The sequence below is a fragment of the Chelonoidis abingdonii genome, chromosome 2 (genome assembly GCF_003597395.2).
Source record: "Chelonoidis abingdonii isolate Lonesome George chromosome 2, CheloAbing_2.0, whole genome shotgun sequence".
Lineage (NCBI taxonomy): Eukaryota > Metazoa > Chordata > Testudines > Testudinidae > Chelonoidis > Chelonoidis abingdonii.
The window spans coordinates 44,525,460-44,543,651 of NC_133770.1; the positions used below are offsets into that span (position 1 = coordinate 44,525,460).

General features: G+C 42.3%; 1 protein-coding gene across 1 annotated transcript in view; it reads left to right on the forward strand.

Moving 5' to 3' along the window:
• The window catches only part of ITGA8 (integrin subunit alpha 8), a 185,851-nt gene that overhangs the window by 49,814 nt on the left and 117,845 nt on the right, over positions 1-18,192 (forward strand). The window contains exon 12 of the mRNA XM_032802185.2: positions 5,526-5,731. Within this exon, the coding sequence (XP_032658076.2) occupies positions 5,526-5,731 (206 nt within the window). The remainder of the gene's footprint in view (positions 1-5,525; positions 5,732-18,192) is intronic.

Here is an 18,192-nt window from a genome sequence, read left to right on the forward strand (position 1 = left end):
TGGCCGTGCTCTACAATAGTTCCAAGAGGTATTGTGCCTGCGTAAGGATCAATGCCTTTTAGAGCTCCCATTGCTCAGGGTTATGCCTTAATGCTATCTGGTATTTAAGCCCTGATTCATGGAGCACTTAAGCACCATTAACTTTCATGTATGTCTGCACTACAAGTGGTACAGCAGCATAGCTTTGATGCCGCAGCTACGCCACCGTAGTGTAGACATTTGCAACAGTGATGGAAGGAGTTTTTTCGTTGCTGTAGTAAATCCACCCCATCGAGAGGCAGTTGATGGAAGAATTCGTCCATCAATCTAGCAGTGTCTACATGGGCTTAACCACCTATCTTAGGAGTGATGTAGCTGGGTTGTCCTAAATTTTAGGTGTCAACAAGACCTAAAATTGTGAATAGTCTTAGTGTACACCTACACAGGGATAAAAGCCCCATGGCGTGGCTGGCCCACGTCAGTTCACTTGGGCTTGCAGGGCTAAAAATTGCTTAGTAGATGTTCAGCTCAGGTTGGGCCCTGAGCTCTGGGACCCTGCAAGAGTGGAGGGTCCCAGACCTCTGGCTCCAGCTGAAGCCAAAATGTCTACACAGAAATTTTTAGCCCCACAGCCTGAGCCCCACAAACCTGAGTCTGCTGACCCTGGCCAGCCACGAGTTTTTTATCCCCAGGTAGACATACTCAAAGTAGTTGGCAGGATCAGGGCTTTAGTGAGTGAGTGTTAACATTAGCTCTTTATCACCAAGATCAGATCACTAATACTTTGAGCCTTGGTGTTTCCTCCCAATGCTATTTCAGGCTTATAATTGTAACTGTATGGCTATTCACTTACTGCAAAATATCCCAAAGAATTGTATACTTCATATGGGACACTTTCTCTTCTTGTATTTATTTGTAGCTTAAAACCATAATGTATGAAGTATTCTCTGTGTTGAGAAACTGGTGTTTCCCAGCTGGTTAATTGAGATCCGGGGGATGGGGTGGAGGGTTACACAAGGCAATCGGGAGAGTTGTGAAGCATTGAACATTTTATTATAATTCTGAAGAAAATAAAATGTCCAGAATAACTTCAGGATAGCCAAAACCTTCAAAGTTTGTGAGGTCACCTGTGGAATTTGCAGTAGTAATTGGAGTATACATTTTTAAACTTTTACTTTTGTAGTAAATGTAAGGGGGTCAGGACAATTTTTTATTTTGAATAAGGGATCACCAACCTGAAAATATTAAGAAACACTGTGCTAGTATCATAAGGACTTTATAGAAGTTGATTGTGGCTAGCTTCATCTCTCACTGAGCCAATGAATTCATAAACAGGTTATTTCTTGGGAATCTGCTAGTCGCTTGCAAGATCTCTTAAGATCTTTTAAAAACATTCTGTGTTCCTTTAACTCCATAGCTGTATGACAATAATATCAACAAACAACTTTGGAGGCTTGTGTGGTCTCTCATCCTGAATCTGAAAGGAAATCTAATGACTCTCTCTGAGATCTAAACATCCCACTGAAAACAAAACACAAAGAAGCTTCACTTGATAAATGTGCTTGACTGCAGTCCAGTAACTAATGGCATATACTAGGGTGACCAGACAGCAAATGTGAAAAATTGGGACAGGGGCTAAGGGGTAATAGGAGCCTATATAAAAAAAGACCCCAAAATCAGGACTGTCCCTATAAAATTGGGACATCTGGTCACCCTAGCATGTACACAAATTAGAAATATAACTCAGAAGATGAGACTAAGTTTGACAAAAATTGGTTGAGGGAAAAGATATGCATGGAAAAATTGTTATATAGCTAGGGATGGTGGAAAAATTAGAAGCAGGGTGTCTGACCAGTATCAGAAACCTGATTCTTTATCAGGCTGAAAAGATAAATAGGGACAAAGCTTTTACTTGAGTAAATTCTGAGATTAGACCTTTTTATTTTTCATAATATTTAAGAAGGCAGCTCTGATCAACTTTAGCCTGAGCAGTTCAGCTAAATGTTCCAGGGCTATTCTTGATGTAAAGTCTGAAAATGTGTTAGGGACACAAACAGGATCAAGAAAATCTTGGTTATTGCCTTCCTACAGTTGTGTCCACCACTATTACAAAGAAATCAACAAGGAGTCTGGTGGCACCTTAAAGACTAACAGATTAATCTGTGCCTAAGCTTTCCTGGGTAAAAAAGTGGTTTTTTTTACCCACAAAAGCTTATGTCCAAATAAATCTGTTAGTCTTTAAGGTGCCATCGGACTCCTTGTTGTTTTTGTGGATACAGACTAACATGGCTACCCCCCGATACTTGACAAATAAATCAGCTATTGAAACTAGAAACTTCCATTTTGTAATAAATTTATAGACAAATTCTTAGCAAGGAGATGAAGGAAAAAATTCTTTTTAGGCTGAAACCATATATCCAATAAAAACAGTGGAATAAAATGTTTACCAGTCTTTTATTTGTATTATATCAAAGCTCCACATAGTTACACTTTAACCTATTGACACTTCCCATACTCCTGCTGTTTATTACTCAGCAGGATACAAAAGAATTGCATAAAATTCCAGCAGGTGGTCAGCTTGTGCTTTTTAATGTTGTTTTATTAGAAAGGAAGCAATACTGGCTAGTCACATTTATGTGCTGGAACAAACATAAATATGTTGATTTATGTTAACTACAACATCATGGTGCAGTAGTGAAATAAACTAAGGAAACTTATTAAAATACTCCCATAGATTGAACTACAGTTATGGTTATACATTACCATTTGAGGGCTTTCAGTCTTATTTTTACTCCTGCTGCCTTTTAAAAGGGATGGTGTCAACTTTAGTTTGGCGCAGTGTTGATAACCAACCAAACAATTCCTTTGCAGTGCTTGAAACTGAAACATTGAGGTACTAGAACCTGGAAAGTAAAATTAGCTATAAACTAAAAGTCAAACGGATTTATTGCTTTTTTTAATCCACATTGAGATAAATGCAAACATGTAAATGAGGATCATGGAGAGTGACAAGTAAGTTGGAGGGATGGGGGTGGGAGAATTCTCCCTTCTGCTGAAGCCCTTGTATGTTGCTGTGGTAATGCATAAAGAGACATTAGAGCCTTGGGTTTGGCCAGGGACGAATTCCCACTGGAACAGGCTTTGCAAAAAGGAACTTACCTTGCACTAAAAGGGACCCACAGCAAGCCCTAATATAGGAGGTGTCTTGGGGACATGAATGTGGGGAAGCTGAGCACTATGGGGAGGTCAGGCAGTGCTCTTACCCATAGGCATTTAGGGGCTGGGTGCTGAAGCTTCAGTGGATGCCCATAGGCAGCCCAGAATTAGGAGAGTATAAACATGGCTTGAAGTCACATTAGCACCCTGTCCCTCCCGCCCCCAGCTGCAAGCTTGTGCCAAAAGCTTGCTCTGGACATTTAAATTCATTGTAAGTAATCTAAGTTGTTAGTAGTAATCTAGGTGACTATATTTGTTTACAACACATGGTTCTTGGCTCTCCCTTTGAAGGGTTTCCCATCCCCTTCCAACTAGATTTCTAAGGGTCAGATTGTATTTGTCCCTAGCACTGGTGGGTGTGTATGGGGAAGGCTCAGTTTGCAAGCTTTTCACTTGTGTTCCCTATGCAATGCCAGATGCAACAGCAGTTCTTTTGCTCAGGGGAATGGCCTTACTGGGTCAGACCAAAGGTCCATCTAGCCCAGTATCCTGTCTTCCAACAGCGGCCAATGCCAGATGCCCCAGAGGGAAAGAACAGAACAGGAAATCATCAAGTGATCCATCCCCTGTCACTCATTCTCAGCTTTTGGCAAACAGAGCCTAGGGACACTGTCCCTGCTCATCCTGGCTAATAGCCATTGATGGACCTATCTTTCAAGTACAAGGACTGCTCCTTTTATTGGCCCCAGGGCACAAGTCACCCCAGGGGCAGGGCAGGAGAGCCACAAGACATCATGTATTGAAAATTCACCTTGTCACTTACAACACTAATTTACAAAGGATTGGTCCTACAGTAAAGATACTAGACTGAGACTCAGAAGATGTGGCTTCAATTTCTGACGTTGCCATGGTCTTTCAGTATGCCCTTAGGCAAGTCACTGAGGCTCACCTTTTTAAAGATGTTTATGCATCTACGGATACTCATATGCACCAAGTGAGATTTTCAGAAGTGCCGAGGTACACAACTCCCATTGAGAGTTAGACATGTAAGTGCTTTTGAAAATCCCACTAGGTGCCTATCTGACCCTTTAAAAACCTGTCTCTTATTTTCTCTGTGCCTCAGTTCCCCTATGTAAAATGGGGATAATTATACCTCCTTTCTCTTCCCCTTCCCTTTTTCTCTCTTCTCTGGTTAGATTGTAAGATTTTGGAGCATGGACCATTTCTTACTAACTGATTTAAACTGCACTTAACACAGCTGAGTCCTGATCTCAGTGGGGGTCTCTATACTGTACTGTAATAAAATAATAACAATAATGAATGCTAGGAGGATGATAGAGCTACTGTGTAATATATAGTGTATGCTAAATAACTGTAAAACAATTGGTAAAATTCATGGAACACAAACAGCATGTTCTCTTTTTGTGGCAGTCAGCAATTTCAACTAACATGCTGTCCAAACCACTAGCGTCTTTCATAAAAAGAGAAAGATTTGGGTTTTTTTAGTGAGGGGAAAAAACCCGACAGTTTTAATATTTGTTTGTTCATTCAGCATCTGCTTCCTTCCTTTTCAGGATATGCGTAGCATAGGACAGTATCTAATATTTAAAACAATGGAAGAACCAAATAAATGTAACTTTACATTTTAAATTACAGTTTTCCTTATGGAGAAGTTCTATTGAATTTATAGAAAATAATATTTCTATAGGAGTTTTGAAGCAACTTATAAAATTTCACTTCTATATAGTGGTTAAAAGCATAGAAAAGATCCCACTCTCTGTTATATTCTATATGATTTAGAATATTATCTATACAGCCATATTACATTTGTATAGAGCCCTGTTGGTTTGACTCCTTCTAAACTTTATATGCTTTTTACATAAGAGTTAAGACATATTAGAATTTGTTGTGTGTCTCTCATTGTGTTGGTTCCTTACTGGGAAGGATTTTCAGAGATCATTTCAGGCTCAAGGTAGAAAAAGCTCTGCTCTCAATTAAGTAAAGTTTATTGGCATGACAAAGAAATACCATTGCCAAAATTAAATATATTACAGTCAGGTTATAATAGCGTTTCACAGTAACAGAGGATTTCCATGCTGTGAGCCTGCCACTGAAGTCAATGTTGCTTGAAAGCTTGTCTCTCTCACCAAAAGAAGTTTGTTCAATAGATATTCTCCTCTCACCCACTTTGTCTCACTGAAGTCAACGTGAGTTTTCCTGTTAACTGCAGCCGGCTTTCAATCAGGCCCCACGTACCCATTTGATGTTATTGGTTTATATCTCTGAATCACACATTGTGAGGCTATTTCTACTGCTTTCTCACTTCTTCCAGAATCATGCCATTTGGCTGAATTTCCCATTGACATTTGGTTTTGTTTTTATTCCTCTAGTTTAGATGACATCCTAGTTGGTGCCCCCCTCTTCATGGAGCGTGAATTTGAGAGTCAACCTAAGGAAGTTGGGCAAGTTTACCTGTACTTGCAGGAAAGTGCTTTCTACTTCCGAGACGCACAGATACTGTCGGGCACTGAAGTGTTTGGTAGATTCGGCAGTGCCATCGCACGTCTTGGAGATCTCAACCAGGATGGCTATAATGGTACTTAATTTATATATTATATGTTATATATTATATGGTTCAAGCAAATTGCCTATGTACTAAATATGATGGTACTTCGGGTATGAAGATGGCTTTCTTCCCAGTTCTTGAAGAGAACTACAGGAGTTAGAAGATGCTTGCGAAAAAAAGCCAAATAAAACAATGTACGTTTTGTTTTTCTGCAACCCTTCCACTTTTAACATGTAAATGTGCTATTGAAAGTGATGAGAATCTCTCTGTGTGTGACCTAGTGATTGGAGTAGGAGTCTGGAGTAGTGTTCAGAGCAGAATCAAAGGGGAGAGCCGGAGTCATGGTCATGAGACAAGCCAGTGATGAGAGTCAGGGGATTCAGGGGCAGGCAGTGAGTAGGCCTGGAGCGGAGCAGAGCAGGCATGGGGGGGAGCAAGGGATGGACAGGAAGCAGATCTGGCACAGCTTCAGGCATAGAATGCATTGAGCTGCCACTGTGCTGCTGTTGGTACTTAAATGGTGACCTATTGACCCTTCTGCCCCATCAGGGAGCACAGTCACTTAGTGAAGGTTTATTGGGCCCAGACGAGCTCATTGGGTTGCTAGGCAACCATGCTAAGAGCCAGCTGAATTCCTGACACATTGACCAATCCTAAAAAGAGGAAATTAAGGGCCATAGCCTGTTAAACTTAAATGAATAGTCCCATTGACATCAATGCTAACGCTGAACGTACATTAACACTTTAATACTGTTCCCCCTTTTTAACCCAGTCGACTTTGTTCTTCTTCAGGAACTCTCTACAAGAGGTTTTTTGGGATACTTAGCTCATACTCAAACAGGGGGTAGACTTTGCACTCTCATTGACTACTGTTCTATAAGCCATCAAAAGGAATGGGATATGATACTCCCAGCCCCTTTGGTGCTGTTCAACAAAGGTAGCCAACTGACTACCCAAAGTCCTATTGAATTTTCCACCATCCCTTCAGATTGTGGATGTGCTGTGTTGGGTGAGAGTTTTGTGTATGTCTAGAATCTCACAAATCTGTGGAAACACTTTTGATTCAAGATTTCTCCCTTGATCTGTTCGTAACTCACCTGGGACTCTAAATTTAGTGAATAATTCATTCACTAGAACCCTATCACTGCCACAACCTATTGATTTCTGCTTGGAAAGCCATAGGCTATTTTGTGAATTAGTCCATAGCTACCAACAACTACTACTTGCCAGCCTCTGTCTCAGGCCCTGGCCCAAGAACATCAACAGCAATGAGCTTCACTGGTGTCCCCACAGGATACTGTTGCAAGCGGGTTCTCCCAGGTTTAGGAGGAGACTTTGCAATGCAAGCATCACATTTCCTGCACCAGCTTTCTACATCCTTGTCAGAGGGCTTTCTCTTCACCCCCTCACCGGTTCTTGTCTCGCGGACAGAAAGCAAAAGACCAGAAGTCCAAAGTGCAGGCAATGTGATGTTTATTGGGGTTAGTTCCAAGCAAACATATCCATAGCTCTACACACCATCAGAGTCTGTTTCCCAGTGTTCCATTCCCAGCTCTGACATGGCAGAGCATGTACCCCATGTTCCCCTTCCCAGCTCCGACGCTGCAGAGCCTTGCCTGTGTCCCTGTTCCCCATTCCCTATTCCCCAGTCTCCATTTCCCCTATTCCCACTTCCTCCTCCTTAGCAGGCCCAAATATACCTGCAATGCACACCCACAGTCCCACCCCTTACAACTTAGGGTTTTGCTCCATTTTGGGTCTGACGTCTTCATCCCACCCCTTTTGTACCCCATGGGAGGGTTAAGGAGTAAGTTTGTGCTCAGGTCAGGGATGGGCATTTCTTTGGTCTTTTATTGTTTTATACCTCCCCCACAAGCCCTTTTGCTCCTCCCAACTGGTCACTTGACTTTGCCTTGAGATAGGGGTTGAGGCAATCCTAAGAGTGCTCTCAAGTAACACTTTAACTGCCCTTATCTGTTCCCATCATACTAACAAATTCAGCCGACTAGGCAGAAGCAACATCACAGTGTCTTTGTCCCTTATTTACACATTTTAGTATAAGAGTATCAAAAAGTCCAACCCAAAATTCTGTCCCAGGCTAACAAAGAGACCTATATACTAACAATCCTGCTTGCATTTTACCCAATAGAAATTCAACTTGGATAAAATTATTTGCAACCCCAAAATGTCCAGCAATTTTAAGATCCGCAACATAACCTCAGGCACTCCTTTTTTAGTGTATTTGGGACAGTAGCTGGTACCTGTACCCATCCCCCACCCTCGGTTTTTCCCATTTCCTATGCAATATTTCAACTCTAAATTCCAAGCTTTCCCATTGTGACCAGGAAGCTATTACTGTGGTGTTGTGAGGTGACATTACATTCCAGGGTGGCTGTTTTTGCCATTTGATTTTCCAGTCACACAGTATCCTGAAATCAGGACCCTCTTGTTGGGAAGACTTTAGTTGCTGTAGGGACCATTCTTGCAGCCCCAGCCCCCTTGTTCAAAGATGAACCAAGAACATGAGCGCTAATGCGAATTAGAGGAAGGAAGGCACACTCCCCTTGAGCAACTAATTCCTTGCTGTCCTGCTTAAGGCATTGTTTGCAGACAAGGCATCCACACTGCCATGCTTATGGCCAGGCCTGCGTGTAATTGTGAAATCATAGCACTGCTATGGCAAGCTGGTAGCTCTCCCTCAGGATTTCTGAATCTAAAGAGCCATTACAGGGAAGCATGGTCTGCCCTGACCACATACTTCCTCCCATACAAATAGTAATGAAAATATTGTATAGATTGAATCACTCCTAGGAGTTCCTTTCAGGTGGTGCAATAATTTCTCTCAGGAAAACTTAGACTTTTGCTATAATAAGCTGTGACTGTCTCAATTCCCTTGTGTTCTTTTGTCGATACTTCCCTCAAAGCATGAGCAATAGCATCTGTGTCCAGTATGAAAGGGGTTTTGAAACACGGATAGGCCAAGAAAACAGCAGTTATTAGATCCTTATCCCACATTGTACTCTGCTGACCATTGAAATGGTTCCCCTTTCTCACCCAACCTATGCCATGATTTTGCAATAATGGCAAACCCACAAATGAACCTTCTGTAGTAGGAACAGAGCCTTATAAAACTCTGCACATGTGAGTGTTTGGGAAGTTGGCCAGCTCTGTACAACCTCAATTTTCTTTTTGTCAGTGAAAATTTCCTCCTCACTAATTGTATACCTAAGGTGGATTACCTCTTTTTGAAACAACTCATGTTTCTTTGGGTTCAGTTTCAAATTGGCTGCCTTCATCTTATCCCAGACCATTTTAAAATGTTTTAGTTCCTGTTCAAATGTTTTAACATGCACCAGGATAAAATAGACAGGCTGAGAGGGGCATGTCATGTAATACCCCCCCGTTATCCTCTCTAAGGTGTCAAACACAAGTCAAAACCAACACTTTAAATGGCCACAAGTGTTATCCTGCTGCGAAAGCAGTTTTCCCCTTGTCTTTTGCATCCACTTCGACTTGCCAATAACAACTATTAAGATCCAGTGTGAAAAACCAGACAATGTGCTAAAGCATCTGGGGTATCATCTGTCCATGGTAATAGATAAGAATCCTTTTCAAGTGATTTCATTTAGTTTTCTATATTCCAGACAGAATCTTGTGTTGCCAACTCTTTTCTTAACCAGAGCTATGGTGGAGGCCTATAAGCCATTTATCTCACCTGGGCCATATTTTTAAAGGTCATTTCAACAGATTGAATTTGTAAGACACCTTTCCTGTTATTGACTATACAGTTGTTAGCCATAATGAAATCCACTCCAATTACGAGCTCATCCACTAGTTCAGCCACCCAGCTCAAATTTCAGAGGTGTCATCTTCAAACCCAACTTCCCAGGTTTTGAACAGGTGCCATTTCCATTTCAGACCAATTTAAGTTGTTCAGTTTTGGATTCCCTATTCCGCAGCCTTTTTAGTGTGTCTGGTCTCATAACTGTTATGTCATGTGTCAATGATTCCTGTACACATCACAGATGCTATTACACACTCAATAGCCAAACTCCAGTTACTATTTTTTAACTGCCCAGATCTAAACAAAAACTGTGAAGATGATCATTGTTCCTCCAAACATTTCCCCTCAGCTTGGTGTCCCACCATTTCCCAGAAAGGTTTTCACTGGATACTTGTGACAGTCTGTTCTGACCTGCCTTAAATGTATAACAATCCTTTTTATGACCAGTTTTGTCACAGTATGAGCATTTATCTGAACTGTTCTCTTTAATTTTTGCATTATTGCCAATTTCCCTTGTTCTACAAACCACCTGTCATTGGTTCCAGTCATTCAATGTGGTCATGAACCAGATTAGATTCCCTCCTAGCATACATATTGGACACAGAGCTGTATTTACAGGAATTATAGTGATCATCTTCCATCATCCTGAATTGCAGTTGCTTCCTGAACTGCTGCAAGCAGAGATTCAAGTTCTGTAGCAAATCTCACAGCCTCTCAGAGCATCTTTGGCCTCCTTTCATTGATCTTGATCTGCAAGTGTATGTCCAGCTGTTTGGCAATGGACCAATGTATAGACTATCTATTCTGGAAGGTCTCGGATGTATCTGGATATACCAGGAACATGAGTCTTTACAGGTCCCCTGCCAGTTCAGGTGGTGTTTCTTCTTTCCCACTTCTTCTAGCCCTTAGCTGTGCCCTGGTCAGCTCAGATTGATGTCTAGCTCCAAGCCACATCTCAAGGTCTTGAATCAGGTTTGGATACCCTAGTCTTTTCTGGAGATAAGTTCTGCAGCACCATCAGAGTTGGGCCACCCAAGCTGGCTGCTAATAAACCCCCTTTCTGTCCCTTTTCCCAGCTATTTATCTGAACTAGAATATTGAATCGACACAAATAAGCCTTCCACGGAGTTTTGCCCACAGAGATAGTGAGGTTTTGCGTCACTGGTCCCGACCTCTCTCTAGTTATGAACAGGATAGAAAACTGTTGTAAATGTCTGGTCTTACCCAAGTCCTTTGGCTGGCTCAGTGTCTCAACAGCCTTCTACTGTGGTCAGTGACCCTTTGATTTCCTTCTGGAGCTGAATTTTTAGTTCAGTAAATCCTTGCCGCAAGTTCCAGATTAGCTAAAGCTTGCTTTCTCTCTGCTATATTGTGGAAAAACTCATGGCTAATGGTGTGACAATCAGGGTCCAGACAACCCAATGAGAGAACAGAGGGATCTGAACCCCAAAGAATAATCAATTGATTGTATCCAATGTTACTGTGTACAGAAATATGTTCAGTAAGGTCTTTTATGAAAGCTTGTAACTTGATAGTCATTATGAGATATGTTTATAGACTGTGGTGAGAGACAGACAGACACTCTTCTCATAACCTGTATTACAATGTCAAATGCACCTTGCAGGAGCGCGGGGCACAAAACCAGGAACAAGTAATAATCCATTGTAAACCCAGGAAAAAGCAACAATGGGCCATTAAAGTTAATGGGAAGATCATAAGAACGGTCGTACGGGGTCAGACCAAAGGTCCATCTAGCCCAGTATCCTGTCTACCACAGTGGCCAATGCCAGTTGCCCCAGAGGGAGTGAACCTAACAGGCAATGATCAAGTGATCTCTCTCCTGCCATCCATCTCCACCCTCTGACAAACAGAGGCTAGGGACACTGTTCCTTACCCATCCTGGCTAATAGCCATTAATTAACTTAATCTCCATGAATTTATCCAGTTATCTTTTAAATGCTGTTATAGTCCTAGCCTTCACAGCCTTCTCAGGCAAGGAGTTCCATAAGTTAACTGTGTGCTGTGTGAAGAAAAACTTCCTTTTATTTGTTTTAAACCTGCTGCTCATTAATTTCATTTGGTGGCCCCTAGTTCTTGTATTATGGGAATAAGTAAATAACTTTTCCTTATCTACTTTCTCCACATCACTCATGATTTTATATACCTCTATCATATTGCCCTTTAGTCTCTTCTTTTCCAAGCTGAAAATCCCCAGCCTCTTTAATCTCTCCTCATATGGGACCCGTTCCAAACCCCTAATAATTTTAGTTTCCCTTCTCTGAACCTTTTCTAGTGCCAGTATATCTTTTTTGAGATGAGGAGACCACATCTGTACACAGTATTCAAGATGTGGGCGTACCATCGATTTATAGAAGGACAATAATATATTCTCTGTCTTATTCTCTATTCCCTTTTTAATGATTCCTAACATCCTGTTTGCTTTTTTGACCACTGCACACTGAGTGAACGTCTTCAGAGAACAGTCCACGATAACTCCAAGATCTTTTTCCTGATTCATTGTAGTTAAATTAGCCCCCATCATCTTGTATGTATAGTTGGGATTATTTTTTCCAATGTGCATTACTTTATATTTATTCACATTAAATTTCATTTGCCATTTTGTTGCCCAATCGCTTAGTTTTGTGAGATCTTTTTGAAGTTCTTCACAATCTGCTTTGGTTTTAACTATCTTGAGTAGTTTAGTATTATCTGCAAACTTTGCCACCTCACTGTTTACCCCTTTCTCCAGATCATTTAAGAATAAGTTGAATAGGATTGGTCCTAGGACTAACCCTTGGGGAACACCACTAGTTACCCCTCTCCATTCTGACAATTTACCATTAATTCCTACCCTTTGTTCCCTGTCTTTTAACCAGTTCTCAGTCCATGAAAGGACCTTCCCTTTTATCCCGTGACAGCCTTTGGTGAGGGACCTTGTCAAAGGCTTTCTGGAAATCTAAGTACGCTGTGTCCACTGGATCCCCCTTGTCCACATTTTTGTTTACCCCTTCAAAAAACTCTAATAGATTAGTAAGACATGATTTCCCTTTACAACAGTAGTTGTGGCCTTTACAAACAATAGAAACCATGTTGACTTTTGCCCAACAATTTATGTTCTTCTATGTGTCTGACAATTTTATTCGTTACTGTTGTTTCAACTGATTTGCCCGATACTGATGTTGGACTTACTGGTCTGTAATTGCCAGGATCACCTCTAGAGCCCTTTTAAAATATTGGTGTTACATTAGCTATCTTCCAGTCATTGGGTACAGAAGCCGATTTAAAGGACAGGTTACAAACCATAGTTAATAGTTCTTTCAGAACTCTTGGGTGAATGCCATCTGGTCCCAGTGACTTGTTTATGTTGAGTTTATCAATTAATTCCAAAACTTCCTCTAGTGACACGTCAATCTGTGACAGTTCCTCAGATTTGTCACCTACAAAAGCTGGCTGAGGTTTGGGAATCTCCATAACGTCCTCAGCCGTGAAGACAAGCAAAGAATCCATTTAGTTTCTCTGCAATGACTTTATCGTCTTTAAGCTCTCCTTTTGTATCTCAATCATCCAGGGGCCCCACTGGTTGTTTAGCGGGCTTCCTGCTTCTGATGTACGTAAAAAACATTTTGTTATTACCTTTGGAGTTTTTGGCTAGCTGTTCTTCAAACTCCTTTCTGACTTTTCTTATTACATTTTTACACTTAATTTGGCAGTGTTTATGCTCCTTTCTATTTACCTCACTAGGATTTGACTTCCACTTTTTAAAAGACATTAAGACAACAGGATATCCCCACTTTGAATCTTTGTAGTGACAGAAAGAAAAAACTCCTGAAAAAATGGAAGTGGTTTGAAGTGAAAGGTTTTCAGAAACTGAAACTGAGGAACAGTCACTTAGCAGGAGCTGTCTGTGAAATGCTGAATCCCTTGACAGGGGGCATGACGGGAAACCGTTCTAAGGCAATAGGTGACTTGTATTGGAATAGGGACTGTAATCTAATTTGCAAGTGTAAAGCCTGTGGTTGCATCTTTGTTTATTTTCTGTGTAACTTGTATGTGTGTGTTTCCCCTTACAATTTCATATTTGAAGCTGCAATTTTTCTATTAAATAAACTTTTTGTTTATTTTTACCCCAAACCCATCTCTGTTGTGCAATCTATGTGGAGTGTGTCACCCAAAGGAAGCTAGTGCCTGGGGGGGGGGCTCACTTCACACCTTTGGGGATGACAAGCCAGAGAGAAAAAGGTCAAGAGTCTAGTAGTTAAGAACTTGGGTGGATGGACTTGGGGAGACTTGAGACTGGAAGGACTGTTGGGGTCACCTTGCAAGGAGTAACTCGGCTGGTGGAAGCCAGAGTGAGACCTTGTGCTTGTGGGCAGGCTACTATGTTGGGTCTGAACCAAAGCTGTATAGCATATGAGCACCCCTGGTTACAGGGCAGGTGGTGACAGAACCTCTTATTGGTCTGGGTTATCCCCCAAAACACCACAAATGGCAGTCAGGTTGCTGATCACCTCATCAATCTCTTTTACCTTTTAAGCCTGTGCAGGTTTCCCCATTCTGTCCAGGCACTCGGTAGTTGCTACTGCTCCAATAGAGATCTCATCTCAGTTTGCAATCATCTCTTGAGCTCTTCCTGCAAAACCTCCAGCTTTTGGTTTAGTTCTTGTATTAAATCCTACTGGCCACTTCTGATTTCTGCAAGCACTTCCAATATTTGTTCTGTCTCGATTCAATAGGAATACCAGCTCACACTCTCTCTCTTGGAAACTAGACCCCACTGCTCAGAGCAGAATTGCCCCTTTTTGACCCGAACGGCTAGTCAAAGTTTGGATCCCTGTGGGTGTTCCAGTTGGGAGCAGAAAATGGTGATAGGTATTTCTTTGAAGCAGTTTTGTTTATTTACAAAGAATGTACAAAGTCCTGTGTATCTGAATGCAGAGGGAGTCAAATAACAGGAAATAGGTTCTTTTGCTCACAGCTTCAAGAGCAGCCTTTCCACCAGCACCCCGACCCAAAAACCTCTCCCCAGGTTTCTTCCAGGGTCAGCCACATGCTTTCAGTGCTCCTTCAGTCTGTCTCTCTGTCTCAGTCTGTTTTTAGGCCTGGTCGCCCTAGGTAATTAGGATGATTTCACTATGTCAGAAAGGGCCATGAAAAATCCACATCCCTGAGTGGCGCTGTGGCATTGACCTAAGTCCCCATATAGACAGTGCTAGATCAACAGAAGAAGTCTTCCATCGATCTAGCTACTGCCTCTCAGGCCTGGTCTACACTATGCGTTTAAACCGATTTTAGCAGCGTTAAACCGATTTAACTTCGCACCTGTCCACACTACGAGGCCCTTTATATCAATATAAAATGCTCTTTAAATCGTTTTCTGTACTCCTCCCCAACGAGAGGAGTAGCGCTAAAATCGGTATTACCATATTGGATTAGGGTTAGTGTGGCCGCAAATCGACGGTATTGGCCTCCGGGCAGTATCCCACAGTGCCACCACTGTGCACCTGTGACCCCGCGACAGCACGATGGAACTCGGATGCCGTGGCCAGGTAACACAGAAAAGGCCCCGCGAATTTGAATTACATTCTGTTTTTGCCCAGACGTGGAAACTCTGATCAGCGGGTGGCTGCAGTCCCAATCCAAAAAGACTCCAGCATGGACCGTACAGGAGATACCTGATCTGATCGGACGGTGGGGACAAATCTGTTGTTATCAAGCTCGTACCGAAACGAAATCAAAAGCGTTGAAAAAAATTCCAGTCACAGTGCTGCGGACAAGCAATAACGAAAGCCAAAGAATCAAATGGACGCTCATGAGGTAGGGAGGTATGACGACTCCAGCTTGCCACAGTCCACAGCAGTCTGTAAAACTATGCATTCTGGGAGCTCCCAGTGCTGTAGTCAAGACACACTGTCCAGCATGGTTCAGGGTATAGCTCATCATTTACTCCCTCCCCCCCCCCACTTGAAAGAAAAGGGAAAGAAATCATTTCTTGACTTTTTTCAATGTCACCTATTCTCCATTCTGATGGTAAGCGAATGGCGCAGCAGTGAAGAGAATATCCGTTCTCTCCTCCCTGGTTAGGGGCCAACCGCGGCAAAAGACGGTCCAATATGGACTGCTAGCTGTCGTCACCATCAGCCCGTAGGCTCCTCGGCTGCCTCAGTGACGCTGGCTGAGGCGCCTGGTAAAAATAGAATGATTTCCTGGCATTCCCAGTAGATGGACAGAACCGGCTGGACCGTCCTCATCATAGCAACTGGGGCTGAGCTCATCAGCCCCGCCTTCCTTGTAGAAGAAAAGATTGGTCTACTGACATCAGCAGCAGATGCTGGACCCCTTCCCCCACACGCTTATGTTCGCCGGACTATCATCGCACCAGGGAGGCTGCCTCCCTCATTTTATCTCACTAACAAATCACGTTCCTTATTCGATCTATAATTCATGGAACAATGGGGACACGTCCGTGAAGCCCGGAAGGTTGGTGAGAGGGAAGCAAGGTGGGTTGTTCGGGGCCACCCCCCTGTGAATGGCATGTAGTCATGATTTCTGCGGATCTGACAAGAGCACCTGTGCTCTCTGATACCTGTTCTCTAAAACACTTGCCCTATTCTGAGCAGGACTGACTCTTTTAAAACATAAAGGAAGGATTGACTCAGGGCATTCCATTTGTCTGTCACCCCGGCCAGTCTCAGCCAGGGGCACCCATGATAGCAGCAGACAGTACAGAACGACAGATAACCGTCCCTTACTGCAATTTACAATGGCAGCAGACGACGAACGACTATAACCGTCTCTGCTATCATGCAAAAGCAAACAATGCTGCTGTGTAGCGCTGCAGTAACGCTCTGTAGCGCATCAGTACACATACGGTGACAGTAAAAAAAAAAAAAAAAAGCTGAAAAATGGGCTCCATGGTTGCCCTGCTATGGCGTCTGCCAGGGCAATCCAGGGAAAAAGGACTGGAATGATTGTCTGCCATTGTTTTCCCAGAGGAAGAAATGAGTGACGACATTTACTCAGAATCACCCGTGACAATGATTTTTGCCCCATCAGGCACTGGGATCTCAACCCAGATTTCCAAGAGATGGGGGCGACTGCGGGAACTATGGGATAGCTACAGAATAGCTACCCACAGTGCAACACTCCGGAAATCGACGCTAGCCTCGGACCATGGACGTACGCCGCCGAATTAATGTTCTTAGTGTGGCCGCGTGCACTCGACTTTATACAATCTGTTTTACAAAACCGGTTTATGTAAAATCGGAATAATCCCATAATGTAGACGTACCCTCAGAGAGGTGGATTACCTACGTCTATGGAAGAACCCCTCTCATCGGCATAGCTAGTCTACACTGAAGCACTACCGCCACGCAGCTGCAGTGGTGCAGCTTTGCTGCTTTAATGTTTTAAGTGTAGGCAAGCCCTTCTTTTCTGTCAATTCTCTCCACCCCACACACCCATCCCTTTGCCTTCTTAGTGCTACTCTCTGGATAGACACTATTAGGCTTTGTTTGGGGTATTTCTCCTTAACTCTCTTACAGCTGGCTTAAATGGAGAACTCATTCACACAACAGGCTTAAAGAGGTTTGAACTCAGCTCATAATAATATGTATTAAAATGTAATATGATGTTTTTATAAATAAATTTGATTCGATACAGCACCAGTTTAAAAGGAGGTGTTCTCCTTCTTCCCCAGTTGTGTACATGAGCTGATTGAGGTTCAGAGAGGTAGAGTATCTTGCTCATAGTCCCAGCTGAAGCAATTGTGAGGATCTCTTGTCAAAAGTGCCTAACTCCCATTAACTTGTGGAAACTGGGCACTTAAGGGCATTTGTAAATTCCACTAAGTGCTTAGCTACATTTTTAGGTGCCTAAATACCTTTCAAAATCTGTCCTCAAGTCTTTCATCCTCAAGTCTTTCATCGGACTTTGTTTTCTCCATCCACTGGCCAAGGCTTTTTAAGTGATTAGTGATTTGGGGTTCTAGCTCGACACACTTTAAAGGGGCCTGATCGTCAGTGGACAGGTGCTCAGTCCTCTCAAAGAAACTTAAGCTAAGCACCCAAAATCTCTTGTCATTTTGAAAATCTTGGTTATTGTCTTTTAGCAGATAAACTCACGCAGTCTACTTAGTCATCATGGCTGTTTCTTTGATTTTTGTACCTGAAAAATAGCAAGGGAGGGTTTGTTATCCATAATGGGTATAAATTCTAAATAGCATATGGCCCTACATCAGTTAATAGAATAAATTCTCTTTCAGAGATCTGCAATTTCATGAACTACTCCAGCTTATTCTCCTGGTTTATGACATCCAGAGAGTCCCTTGAGTGAATTACAGCTTTGCATTCCCTGTGGGGCTATTATTCTGTATCGATCTCTTCTCCAAAATACTCCTCAACAGGTTTTTTAAAGTATTTATTTATTTTTATTTGTCATGAAAACAAAGGGGATGTTTCCCATTTCATGGTAAGGTGTTTTACATACAGACCAAACTGATCTTATGCTGTTACTCCACTTCATTCCTGTTTTCCCTTCTGCATGCTGTAAAGTTGGCTGTTTAACAATGTACTTTTTTGCCGTCATTGAATTTTTTTTTTAACTGGAAAAAGGACAAGCCGCAAAGCAGAGCTTCTTAAAGAGCTGCTGCTAATTAATTAGGTGTTGGAGAAAACAGGGAACATCACACAGTGTATGTTTAGTTTAAACC